This window comes from Scomber japonicus, chromosome 12 (genome assembly GCF_027409825.1).
Source record: "Scomber japonicus isolate fScoJap1 chromosome 12, fScoJap1.pri, whole genome shotgun sequence".
NCBI classification, from domain to species: domain Eukaryota; kingdom Metazoa; phylum Chordata; class Actinopteri; order Scombriformes; family Scombridae; genus Scomber; species Scomber japonicus.
In genome coordinates this window covers 8,724,993-8,739,048 of record NC_070589.1, presented here as the reverse complement: position 1 = coordinate 8,739,048, position 14,056 = coordinate 8,724,993, and the positions used below count along the sequence as shown (strand labels likewise).

At 38.9% G+C, this 14,056-nt stretch overlaps 1 protein-coding gene across 1 annotated transcript; it reads left to right on the top strand.

The window, feature by feature from the left end:
• The first annotated feature begins 327 nt into the window (after positions 1-327).
• On the top strand, positions 328-10,029 carry LOC128369491 (nucleolar protein 9). Its single transcript, XM_053330539.1, has 12 exons — positions 328-341; positions 903-1,197; positions 3,318-3,554; positions 3,643-3,846; positions 3,949-4,056; positions 5,656-5,797; positions 5,909-6,101; positions 6,189-6,329; positions 6,471-6,590; positions 6,733-6,945; positions 8,745-8,850; positions 8,973-10,029. Exons 2-12 carry the CDS (start codon positions 975-977, stop codon positions 9,125-9,127), a joined length of 1,842 nt encoding a protein of 613 aa, XP_053186514.1. The 5' UTR covers positions 328-341; positions 903-974; the 3' UTR covers positions 9,128-10,029.
• Positions 10,030-14,056: the final 4,027 nt, after the last annotated feature.

Genomic DNA, 14,056 nt, shown 5'->3' with positions numbered 1-14,056 from the left:
TACACATACTGTATTTGCTTAAAGGGCATAACAGTGTAATTCATTAGGAATATGAAGGGAATAATAATGAATTCATTTATTTTCCTTCTTTTGGTAAAAACTTAAAATAAGCTCAAAAATCATATTACACAGTATATGATTACTAGTCTATTAGTACTGTACTATAGATAGATAGATAGATAGATAGATAGATAGATAGATAGATAGATAGATAGAAAAATTGTGTATGAAAAGAGAGAGTGAGTGCGTGCTTGTGTGTAGAAGACGCGATCCCTCCCCTTCTTACGTCATCACCACGCGTCAAAGACACATCGCCCCTGTCAGGGCTACATGAACAACACGTGAGTTAAACATTGTTGCCTTTTACAACTTGTGTTTTTGTGGACTCAGATTTTGCAAGCTAAATACTACTTTCATGTGTTCGATATGGATTTGTTAAGATGTCAACTTGTTCCAATAAACACTGAGATAGTTGTGGTTGCAGTTGTGGTGTTGATAGTGTTAGCATAGAGGGCTACAGGTCGCCTTCTAACAGACTCCATTCACACAATATTCAAATGTAATGTTTCGCCGGGTTTTCGGCCACTACATTGTATCGATTAAATGTGATACAGGATATTCTCTGAATTAGTATTCATGTGTGAGTTCGGCATTCATTAACCTGACCTAGGTAGAATGGGCAAAACAATAAAAACAATAAATCCATGCTTAGCTATTAACCCTAACCCAATATTGATTTTTGTAGTCTTGCATATCTACTACCATGAATTGATCCCAGGACAAGTGATTCCTCTAATACAAGCACAGTTTTGTCATTGTTTTTAATTTGGCAAAGTGTTATGGAGTTGAACGCTACATTCCAGTTATTGCTTCATGATGTCTCTATTCTTTCTCTATTTCAGCCTGAAGATTTAGGTAAACACCCTTTCAAACAAACACCTGCTGGTAACCTGCATATTATAAGGTTACGAGTTATGTTGGATAAAATGGAGGAGAGGAAACCAGGGAAAGGGGGAGAAAAGAAGAGGAGGCACCCCGATGACGATGGTCTAGGAGGAGAGAAGAAGAGGAGGGAAGGTGAAGACGGAGAAAAGAAAAAAGATGGAGGCAGAAAGCGTCTGGATGCTATGAGTGTTGGCTATTTCCGCAGAGTCGGGGAAAGACTCAGTGAAGGTTTTGCAGATGATGAGGAGAGAGGTGAGATTTTTCTTCACAAGATATGAGCAGTCAGGTTTGGGAATTGAATTTGGAGTGTGCAGCAGAAAGACACATTACACCATTACTATAAGAATCTATGTTATAACACTGCAGGATGTGGAGGTAAGGAAAACAAAAGTCTATCTCCTGACATCAATAATGTGATGTTTGATGAAGTGTGAAAATAACAAATGTGATGAGGAGAGATGCATTGTACCAGGTTTTAGCTAAATTGCCAATTTGCAGGTGGAACAATAGATTAAATTAATGATATAGTTCAATGGAAATGAAGTACAAAACATCAGTTCATTAGATTTTACAAACACTGTCTTCCCCACATCCCACCCCATCTAATCATTTGACTAATAAACATTGACTTTGACTTCAGCTCCCAACCTCAAATTATTCTTACTGAAGCCATTTTTATCACATTATCACACTACCAGATTACAAACTGTAGTGTCACTTCCACACACCATTTAGACCATGTGATCAGTCTGATCAATATATATTTATTAGTCGCATCACAAACAAACATCACATCTCTTCCTGGGCCCAAGCGTGGGGAAACTTCAGTGAATGTAAAGAGTCAGAATCAGAATGCCTTTATTGTCATTGTATCATTAAAAACCATACAATGACATTTTGGATTGCTACTTTTGTAAGGTGCTGCAAGTTAAACACACATCCTCAACACGTTCATTCAGACATATTCCACATAATAATACATTATGAATTAGAAACAATAAATAAATATAGCAGCTGCTGTAAGAAAGTGTGTGTTCAAAGTATATCACATTTAGTAATAACAGATAGTTGTCCCATGTTAAAATGCCCCTTGATCGTACCTTTAACCTTTTTATTTGGGCTTTATGTTTAACCTCAATATATTTGTAATTCCAAATGAAAGTACTGGAAAAAACGTGTTCAGATTTGTTCTGAGTTTTTTTTCTTTTTTTTACATTTTTACATTGATTTTAAGACATACTTTCGATTTAGACTTAGATTTATATGTTATTTAGGTAAAGTTGTTGCACAGGTGCTTGTGTTTAATCAATATTTAACAGTTGAGAGTGATAGAGTAGAAAATCACCAGGGCCGTATTTGTTGATGATGCTGATATAAGGGTTTTAAATAAATCCTGATATTGATATATTGGCCAATAATAAGCTACAGAATAATACATAAACACACATTTTTCTTCAAATATCACTCAAATGTGATCATCAAACACTTGTGACAAAAATATGTAAAGGAGGCACAATAGTTTATAGTTTAACAATAAATTGTATGGTATAGAATAACATCTGCGGACTGAAACAGTAAACTTCACTGGGAATTTAATCATTATATTTAACTACAATTTAACACCTACAGGACAATTAACTATTGGACTTGAATTAAGAAAAAGGATCAAATATACATAAAATGCTGCCTATATAACTTTAAAGCACTACATACAAATATCAGCACTGATGTGAAAGGCCAGTATCAACTGATAATATCAGCTGATCAATAGATCATTCAAGCTCGAAAAATCACACTTGTGTTCCTGATGATGAGATGATAAATAAAGGTTTTGGTACTGGTATGGAAAGTCAGATATTTGCACTAGCATCACTATATGTCTAATAATACTCAGCCCTACGAGTTACTGAATCTGAGCATTTATTTTTTACTTCAACCTGCATTTTTTAGTTCTCACTGAGTCACAGCTCTCAGTGCTGTCAAGTATCAGCAGAGTCTTTGTTTGAAAGTCCAAAAAGAGGTTTAAATATTGAAAAGCTTTCCTTAATTGCTTTGACAAGTTGTACTTCAGCTATGTAGAGCCTTTGTTTTAATGATGACACATCACCTGGCTTTTCACTGATGCAGCCATTCAGATGTAACAATCCCCGGCTTCAAAGAGATATTCACGACTTCTCATTGTCTTGTTATCCATACACTGATTTGACATGATTCTGCTTATTGCAGCATTATTGCATCATTTTACTGGAAATATAAAAACCTGAAATATAACTGCTAACTATAGCTACATTGCACCATGCATACATAAGGCAATATATGTACATGTGTGTGTCCGACACTGTCAAAAAAAGTATCTAATGCTTGCTTTGTAGAGATGTTTGTGGAGAACGTCCTCTTAGAAGTGAAAGGTAAAGCGAGCCTGGTGGCGATGGACCAGACAGGAAGCATCACTCTGCAGCGCCTGCTCCCGCTCTCCAGTCCCGAGCAGGTGGGGGAGGTGCTGACTGAACTGGGTGGAGAATCAGGTTCAGAGTTGAAGGCGGTTTCTTGTGACCGGTGCGGCGGCCACGTAGTGGAGAGTGCCATCAGACAGGCGTCCAGGTGGATGGGTACGTTTAAATCACTTACCGCTGTGTAACGTGAGGTTGTCTTCAGTTGTATTAAGTTGGTGAGACTCTTTGCTTCTGTCCTTTTTAGAATCACCACAGAAGGAGGCATCAGAAGAAGAAGAGGAGGAGGAGAGTGCTGGAGTGCTGGAGACTCAGGTGTTGTCTTTAAGTCAGGTGGTGAGAGAAAACACTGAAGACTTCATCAAACACGCTCACGGCTCATACGTGGTCCGCACTCTTTTACACGTGCTGGCAGGCTGTCTCGGACCCCCACGCACTGAAACCCGTCCAGGTACACAAACAAACACACACACACACACACACAAAAGGCTCTATCCACTTTACATTTGCACCCATGTCATGTTTCCTCTCTTTCTTTCCTTTTCCTTTCAAGGTGTAAAAGAACGCAACGTCGCTCCTCAGCTGACAGACTTTGAGATTCCCACGTCGTTTTGGTACGAGCTGAAAAACCTCACAGAGACCTTGATGGACAACGTTAACTGTGAGTCATCTAACGTCACACACACCCTGGTCTAAGTTGTCACATGAGGAAAGATTAGTTGTCTTGTGGTTAAAGGTATACTGTACAGGATTTGTCGGTTGGTATTTGTAAACACAGCAAAGATTTAAACTTTGCCCCTCGTCCCGTTTGGACTAGAGTACGCTGAGAATAGAGATAGAAGTGGTGGTCAAATAAAGATAATAAGAATAAAACATCATTTTCTGACTGTTTCACGGCGGTTACGTTCTAAAGCATAAATAAAAACTCAATAATAAAGTACAAGCAGAGTGTCTCCACATAAGTACACTGCCACACTCTTGTAATCACTCATAAGTGATGACTGAGAGGGATTATTGTAGTCTATACATGTTTTTTTATTTAAGAAAATCCTGCGTAGTTATAAAAATGTATTTATTTATAATATAAATGTATTTGTATAAAGTTTATTCTTCAGGGAACAGTCTAGTATTTCAAAATAAAGGTAGTATCCTTGGCATTTAGTCCTATCTGTTTTTGTATGTGAATGGGGGTAAATAAGCTAAAATATCTGTTTATCTGTCTTTAGTTGTTTGTTGTTGTGGTCACTTTAGTTCCATTATTTCAGGAATTCATTCATATTTTCTGCCTCGACCATTTTTATTTGAGTTTTTTATTATTTTGGACTGAATATATTTTTGTGGACTGAATATATATTTTATTTTATTTATTTATTTATTTATTTATTTCAAAGACCCCCTATAGAACAAACGCCGTCAGCACGGCTGAGTCGTCCTTCATGTCATCGACTGACTGCTCTGACATTGTTGTTGGAATTGGATGAACATTCAACCGCATTCAATGCCAGCGAGGACTCAGCGGAAAGGCAAAAGGGAAATGCTCAAGGGCAGCTCCTTTAGAACAGAACACCCTCCGTATTGTGTTCCGAATTTCTATGATAAAACTCAAGCTTGCATTTTGAATAGCAAAACAAATAATAATAGTCGATAAACAGCCTTGTGGCAAATGCACACCACATAGAGCTACAGTATCTCAGTGCCTTTTATGCAAAGTGACGTTGATTTATTAACACAGACACACAAAATAAATACTATCTGGAGAGAAAAGCTGCATATATACGTGAGTCAGAAACATTTCTAACTTCCTTCCTGTGCTTCAGTAGTAAAAAAAACCCCATTTAAACCAAAGTCTGTTTATGATACGTTGTGTGTGTGTGGTCTAATATCTTCCAAACTCTTCACACAGTCAACTTTGCCAACATACTGCTGGGTACAATAGTTCATTTTGCTCACCCCCTTGCATTATTATGCTATTATCATTATATCAGTGGTTTAAAATTATCTTCAAATGACAATAATATTTTTAATTGCGATTATTTCTCAATATATCATGCTTCTGTTTTTTCGTTTTCATCTCACTTCCTGCACATTTTCCTCTCATTTTCTCATATTTACTTATTATCCTGCATCAGTCAGTTGTATAAATATGTATTCCTGCTGTTCTGCGTGTGTGTGTGTGTGTGTGTGTGTGCATAGCATGAAAATTAAACAAAACACACAAAACATTGGCAGAGAATAAAATGTTTCCTCTTTCCTCTTCTAGTAAGCGTCACTGATGTTGTGGCCAGCGCAGTGTTCCAGACCATGCTGACCGTGTGTCACAGAAAAAGGCCCAAACTCTGCAAACAGCTCCTGAAACGCATCACAGAGTATCTGACGAGTCGCAGCGCTGCTCCTGGAGTAAGGTCAGAGTCGAATCTAGTTTCATTTCACTCTCATATCCTGCAATGAGACGCTAGAGCGAAGATTTAAACAGCATGAAATAACACTGGGGTTTGTTCTCTCTTCCTTTTCAGTCCACTTCTGGTTTTTCTAAAGGACCAGACCTCCAGTCACCTCATTGAGATCATCATACAGTTATCTCACAAGTCTCTGCTGTGCAGCCTCTACAAGAACCACCTCAAGGGTCATCTGGTCGACCTAGCCCTCCATCGGATCGCCAACTTCCCCATACAGAGGCTCATCGCCGCTTCAGCCAAATGTAAAATGGTAGGTGGAACTTTCAAGAGGAACGTCTTGGTTTCTTATTGATATTGAAAGGAGGGATTTAATTTTTGTCCCTTCTTCTCTTTACAGTTCCTGAAGTTGTTCGATGAGCTACTCGAAGGTGCTGAGGCCATCTTGGCGGCGGGTCACATGGGTGTGATCGTACAGATGGCAGATAGCTGTGCAGAGAGTGAAGAGAAACAGGATGACATGATGAAGTGCCTCATGGGTGTAAGCCTTAAATCAACATAACAAAACCGTCATCTCAGTTTATTTCTCCGTCTTTACGACTGATACCGAACATGGCTGACAAACAACGATAAAACTGCTTAATGGGTAGTTTATGGTCTTCATGTTGTTGTGTTTTCTCAGGCTTTCCACTGCGCTGAGCCCGGCTCTCGACACACCAGCTGCCTCCCTCTCTTCATGTCCCTGCTCACCTACGAGGTGTATTACCACTCTGACACAGCAGAGGGCGGCATAGACATGCAGGTAAACAGCTGAGAGACGACCCATCAAATCATTTATCCTCACAGTTTAATTAGCAGAAAGCTGCACTGCAAATGACAGCAAGCTACACTTATGTCGAATACATGCGGGAGACATAGTGTGACACAGTCTCCATCACTTCCAGGTCCCGCTGTCCTCCATCTGTTACCACGGCTCCCGGCTGGTCCAGGCGCTGGCCAGGTTCAAGGAGCGCTCTCTCCTCCTCAACAGTCTGCGCTCTCTGACCCCCGCTGACCTTCTGAAGCTGGCCTCCGATCCCTCGGGCAGCCACGTCCTCCAGGCCCTCATCACCACATCCAGCGACAAGGGCAGAGGCAAGATCCTCAGGAGGCTGGAGGTATGAGCATGGACAGTTCCACAGTGTTAAACAGTAGCAGTCAAAAGTTTGGAAACACCTTCTCATTCAAAATGTGCATCCAAGGTCTCGACAGTATAGTTAATGATGTTACAACATGAAAACTTCAATAACTAAAAACGATTTAGAAACAGTCTTTGCCAGTTAAGTAATCGTTGCATCAGGTTCAAACAAAGAGAATGAAAAACAATGAATTCACAATGAAATTATGCCATTGACAAGTTCTGTCTATGTGGTAAAAGCCTGCACTTTGAACCACACTGTTACACAACATTCCTGCTGCTGCTGCTGTAAATACCAATTTGTGCACCAATTCCACAGCTGAAAATAGATCTAATTACTCCTGTTTGACTAATGTTTGCTAAGAACTACAATGCTCAGCTGTTTCTTTATTTAACCTAACTTTACAGCAACAGTCTGACACATTGTTTTGTTCTTTTAATGGAATTCAATGACAAAAACAAGAATACAACCAGCCTTGTACATTAAAGGTAAAGGTGAGTACCTGTTTTGTTTCTTATTGTGTATGCACATGAGGACTGTCAGTGGTTTCACACTGTACCACTGATCATCAGGGGGCAATGCTGCAAAAAAATGCAGCAATGTGCCTGTAAAGGTAGGGAAGAATAAGGCAATGCCTGCCACAATAATTATATTATCGACTGTCAACTTTTTTTTTATGATATTGCCACACTTCACACTTCACATTAGCAGCTAATTGGCTATTCATGTCATATTGGCAAAGCAAGTAGTGTCCTCCATTCCTCACTGTGCACGTCCTGAGTGGAGACTGTAGAAACGAGCGGTGCCGCCTATATGTAATTATAGGTAAATAACTCAAATGACAATAATGTCATTTATCACGATTATTTCTGAGACGATATATTGTCCAACAAAAGTTATCGTGACAAATCATATTCAAGATTTAAGATCTTTATTGTCTGTCACAATTGATTGGAGCAGCTCAATCAAAGACAAATGTATGGTAGACAAATGTAACAATAACAAAGTAAAACCAACAGAAACATCAGAGTAATATAAGTTATGCCATCAATACTGTTAGAAGACAAGTCTATTTGTGAACAATGTGAATTCAACACACTATTGACCTCAAGGATACACACAATGTATGTGTTGCTCAATATAATACAGTTCAAGTTCAGTTCACTTCATTTCAACCTCAGGACACTGCTTAAAGATGTGTTGAGCTCTGCTATTACTACTTTTCAAGTGATTGGATTTCACATTAATGGATCAGTCCACTGAACCAGTAATGACAGAAAAGACAGACTGCAGTCCTGATTGAAGCTGCTGTTGCTGCTGCTAATGGAACAATTTCGTTTTTTTTGCAGAGGTATCAGATTGATATTGAAACTAAGTACGAAAGTATTTATTAATCAGCCACAAAAAGCCACATATTTAAGGTACTGCAACAGACTTCTACTCTAAAGGTGTCCTTGTAGTTGAGAAAATAATCTTATCACAATGTCAGCTTAGTAGCTGCTGTAGAGCTTTCGATCCTATCACACACAGTGCCTACCTGTCATGTAATTGTTCTGTTTTACTAAGCACTCGAAGGACTTCTTGTTATTGTTTGTCTTGAAAAGTTGAGATCAAGGTCCACTCTTCTATAATGACATAGCTCTTGGGGGGAAATTGTCTCAACTGCTGTTTCAGGGGTCTAGATAACAGCTTCTTGTTGTTTTTATTTGTCATTACTCCTATGATTTTTCTTTTCATGCATCATCCCTCTTAGTTCATCTTACCATCTGTCTTCACAGGGTCAATATGTTCAAATGGCCTGCTCCAGGTTGGGCAGTCGGGTCCTGGAAGCCATATGGAACTGTGCTTCAGTCAATCAGAGGCAAAGCATCGCACAGGAACTAGGTAATCTGAACTCAGTCTAAGATTTCTTTTAAATGGTGGCAAGATGGTTTTTTTACCCCCTTTTTTGCATATTTTTTCTAACATGATCATGACTTCCTTTCCCATCTCTCCTTCCTCTCCAGTGCCGAGCGAAAACCAGCTGAGATCAGATCAGTTTGCGCGCCACATTTGGCCCAAATTTGCTCTCTCACACTTCATCCAAAGACGAGCTCACTGGCAGGAAATCCAGACTGGCGAGTCCAAGAAGCGGAAGCTCTTCAGTGACATTATTGAATGATATACATTTGTGATTTTTTAATGTTTTTATTTCCCCATATAATCAGATGAAAAATAATAAAAAAGAAAATATTTCTTATTTCTGTGTAGAATTAATTGATAATATTTTAAGTATGGCAATGTCAGCTATTGAGTAATTTACAGTAGTTACATTGGATGTACCTGTAAGGAGCAATTTGGCCACCAGGGGCTGCTGGTGGAATATTTATACTCAGACTCTTCTTTTCCTTATAGTCCAGCTTTTCAAATGAGCAGAGCAACACAATCTCAAATTTGGGATCATGAAGTCAATACGAAAACCTTCCAAGGACACACAGCTGACACTGCATCTTTTTTCAAATCTTATTTTGAGTGTAATGTTTGATTGGTAGCTATCTGGTGATGGCTGTGGCAAGAGGCATTATTTTTTTGGGTTGACTGTCCGTCCGTCCGTCCCATTCTCATGAATGAAATGTCTCATGAATACTCAGAGCAGAGGAAATTCCATTACATCCATTTTGTCCACTCAAAGATGAACTGATTAGAATTTGGTGGTCAAGGCATTTTATATGTAAATGGTCAAAGGTCAACTTCACCATAACATCATAATGTTCTGCAAAAACACTTTTCTAGCTATTATTCAACACCATAACTCAGGAGCAGAAGGGGAGATTTTGAGCATATTTCACACTTAGTTGCAATACTGAATTGGTGATGCTACTCTTGGGTGTCCACCTTTAAACTGTGGTGATTGTTTAGAACTTGTGAGCTGACAGGTTGAAAATGTGTGTGAAAATGTATGTGTTGAATATGTGTCGTGTCAACTGTGTTCTATCACAGTTGACATCTGCTTTATTTGCCAAGCATGTGAACCACATAAAAGGAAAATACATTTAATACCTTTTATATTCAATTTCTTCACTACAAATATACATCTTGACAGATATGGATACAAACTGCAACTTGACTGGTGGAGGCATATAACATTAAGATGGTATTTCTAGTTCTTTCTCCATTGATATTATGGAATGTTATTCACAGTAACGGAGTGAATATAGTATTTAACTATATAGGCATGCAAATATGTAAGAGCATTTATAGGAGGGCTTCACATCCCTCATGATCCCTCTGTTTCTCTGTATGTCATGTCTCCTCATAATTCCTTAACAGAAGCACAAATAAATTCAGAAATCCTTCTCTGCCTCAGCAGTGAGCCATTTCTGGCGCAAGCCTTTTGGAGACACATTAGATTAGTCACAGAGGAGAACATTGATTATAAATTGATCGGAAGAAGGAAGGCCTTTATCTTGGCAGATGCCTCTCAGTGGAGAAGAAGCACATGGCCAAGAAGCCACGCTGGAAGACAGCATGTGTTGTCGGTGTGGAAATAAAGCGCACCATACGCTTGGGTAAGAATCATATTGTCATTCATCCTAGACTGTCTTGGCCACTGAATTTTTCACTGTCTTTCTCTAGCTCAGGTATAGACTTTTTACACGTTGAGAGAAAAAACAAATGTATTCATATTTTGTTCAAAGGTCTTAAAAAATAGTCAAAGGCTTTATGTTTGAGACAGGAAGATAGAAAGCGCACTTCATTTTAATTCAATCCAACACTAGTCTTGTTATAAATACTACCTTTCCAACACCATTGACATGGTGTCATGGTTGTCTGGAGGTATTGATTCAACTCCAGTCATTTTGAAGTTGTAGGTTGTTTTATTGGATTGCTTTATAATGCAAATGTTCCCCGCATTTTTGCCCTTCTACATAAATTAAGTGGATAAAATATTCTTTCAACATAACCCAGTGCAATATATTCACACCAAACTACAGTTTCAAAATGTCTAATACATTTTAGTCAGCACACATGCAGACTTGCAGAGCAGTATAATAATAATTATTATTATTACAGAGCTGTATTGCATTGCATTACATCATACTGGTATTTATGTTTTTCCAGTCACTCAGTGTCTAGTGTATACATGCCCATCACATAAGCATTACAAGAGCAACTTGAAACAAGATCATTCGTTAATGTGGTATACTGTATTTATTAGTTCACCGAAACTGGAAGAAAACAAGTTTTATAACTTTCCCTCATTGACATCCATTTGTATAGTCCAGATGTTATGTAAGGAGGTTTTGAGATATGCCACCAACCCAATATGAAACAAAAACAGGGACCACAAATAACCCAGAGACCAGTGCATGAGTCTCAATTCACAACTTGCACAATAGATATTTCATTGTCAAAAGGTTAAATCACCTTGAAAATTATATATATATATATATATATATATATATATATATATATATATATATATATATACACATACACACACACACATATTCAAGCTCCTAAAGAGATGAAGTGCCCTTTTTTCCTTAAATCTCACTGACCTATGACACTGGTTCCCTGCTTGGTCTACCATCAGTGGTCTTCTTCCTCAACCACAGATTGTCTTAGTCCTTTTTTTTAAGACCTTTTGGCTGAAAAATTGGTTTTATAAGTAACTTGAGAGAAAGCACCATTTAACCTTATAACTGAATCTCTGTGGTTTGGAGCTAAGTTCCTTACCTTTTGACTTCATTTTTGTCTCTTCTACTGCTAAGACACATCACAAAATTATTCATACCATCAAACATGGTGTAATATGCATTTAAGCCTTTAGAGACGGTTTCCCCTGGGCCACAGGCCACTATTAGACCACTGAACATTTGTTATCAGGCCACAGGGAAATTGTATGATTTGGCCATTATCAGAAAGTAATTTTTTTTGTTACTTTATCAGCATGTACTTTGTCCCAATTACTGTGCCAACCAGCTATTTAAAAATAAGAAGATGAGAACTTATTCAGAGGGGAGCTCATTTGTTTGTGATGATTTTAATACCCCGTGGCCAGCAAGAACATTTTCATAGTCTGCGGGGACACCTGATTTAAAGGTATAGTAAGCAATGTGGGGGAAAACCAAAACAAACCTGTCTCTGATTGGTTTGAGCATTGTTGCGTTAGCTTGCGCCAAGCCACATATTTATCAACTGAATCTCAGAGCCAGGCTGTGTATTGATTGAGACCAGACTTTTTTTTCAGCACGCACTTAGAAGGGACAGCTAGCGGATAGTGAGGAGAGATTTGGTGATTTTGACAAAAAATGTGTTGGATTATTATCGCTTACTACACCTTTAAGGGAAGAGTTTGACAGAGAAATACTCTTACTCACTTTCTTCAGAGTTAAATGAGAACCTGGAGCAAAAAGTTTAGCTTAGCTCAGCACAAAGACTGAAAGATGGCTGAAACAGCTAGGCTGGCTTTACCAACACCTCTAAATCTTTAAAAAGGTAGCTCAGTACCTCTAAAAAGAAGGTGACAGATTTACTTTCTTTTGACAGAAGCAGGCTGGTTGTTTCCCCCTGCTTTCAGCCTTTATATTTACCCAGCAGATGAGAGAGGTATTGATCTCTCCATCAAACTCTTTTGCAAGACTAAGCATATTTCCCACAATATCAAATTATTCCTTTGAATGTTTAATGTGTTGTTCGCTAGGTGCTAGCATGTCTTTGCAGTGTGACCCTCCTTTTACATGATTCATGGCATGGTATCCAACAGATTCCCCATCACATCCATGTAGCCCAATGTTGCGATCAATACTAATCTCATGAAGGCATCTTATTATAGTCTTGCTGGATTTTATAGAACATATGGCTTTGCCCTCACCTTTTGACCTGCTATTCATCTACATTACTGTGGGGTGTGTTGTAGAAAGAATTCTGACCTTAATAAGGCTGATTTGTACTTTCTTTTTCAACCCCTGTTACAGTCACTAGGCCTGATGTTTCACTCTGGGCTTCTTGCGTGGACCAAACCAGTCTTAATTACACATGCTTCAATCCGAGCAAGACTGGTCTGGCTTATTCTGGCTTCCTTTGTTGTTTGGTTATTATAGCTCTGTGCATGTATAATCAGCTCTGTGCACTCAGGAGACAAAGCAGAGGAACAATGACCTTTGGGGTACAATGAGCCATTGCTCCTCGAAAACAAATCACATGGAATCCCCAGAGATTCAGACACACTTCCTTCACTGCCACTCAATGTCTGACCACACCAGCGTATGGCAATCACTGCAGACTCCACATGCCCTGGTCTATACCTAGTTATACTCCGTAGACCACTTTTGGCTGACATGCCTACACCCACACCTCAGGAAAATATGCATTTCATTAGTTATGCACAGTGCTCACCGAAAATAGTCTTTCTTTAGTGCAAAGTGAGGAGTTAGTTCGACGGGCTTTCACTGGCACACAGTAGGAGGTTTTCCGTCTTTTAATCTTCCTCTGTCTTCCCTGCTCTCGAGAAGTATTCTCTTTGCCCAAAAATCACAGTAAAAGCCCACAGAATGAGTCAGCGACAGAAAGACAGAGAGAGGGAGGATTTCTGTCACGATTTGAGCGAGTGATAGGGTGTCACAGAGAGAAGAGAAATCATATCATATTATCCTTGTTTCCTCTCATATTTCCTGCAGGCTTCTGTATAGCTGTCAAATGTATGATATCAGTTATCTGACCTGTTTAAGTGGGATAAAAATCCTTTGTCATTTTTCCATTCTTTGAGACATATTTTATCATATCCAGCCTGTTTCTGTTTGAAGAGTTCACATTACCTCCATGCTTATCGCTGTCTGTCTGTTATTCACCTACTCGGAGGGGGGAGAAAAAAGTAAAACAAACAAAAAACCTCGTTCTGAAAATCAACATAAATATAGGACATTTGAGATGCCAAAGGACTCTAGGACTCATCGTCTCCTTGACAACAGTCTCCAAGCAACCATTACTCCTCAAAGCATTTCTCCAACCCGTCTCTCTCTCTCCGACTCTCTCTCTCTCTCTCTCTCTCTCTCTGTGTGTGTCTCTCTCTTCAACCCCTCTATCTCTTTGCCAGTTTTTCTTCCTT

Excerpts from the sequence above, each read along its gene's own strand:
- LOC128369491 (XM_053330539.1), top strand. The coding sequence starts at position 975 with ATGTTGGATAAAATGGAGGAGAGGAAACCAGGGAAAGGGGGAGAAAAG. Across the intron at positions 6,330-6,470 it reads TGATGAAGTGCCTCATGGGT|GCTTTCCACTGCGCTGAGCC; the intron begins GTAAGCCTTAAA and ends GTGTTTTCTCAG. Across the intron at positions 6,946-8,744 it reads AGATCCTCAGGAGGCTGGAG|GGTCAATATGTTCAAATGGC; the intron begins GTATGAGCATGG and ends CTGTCTTCACAG.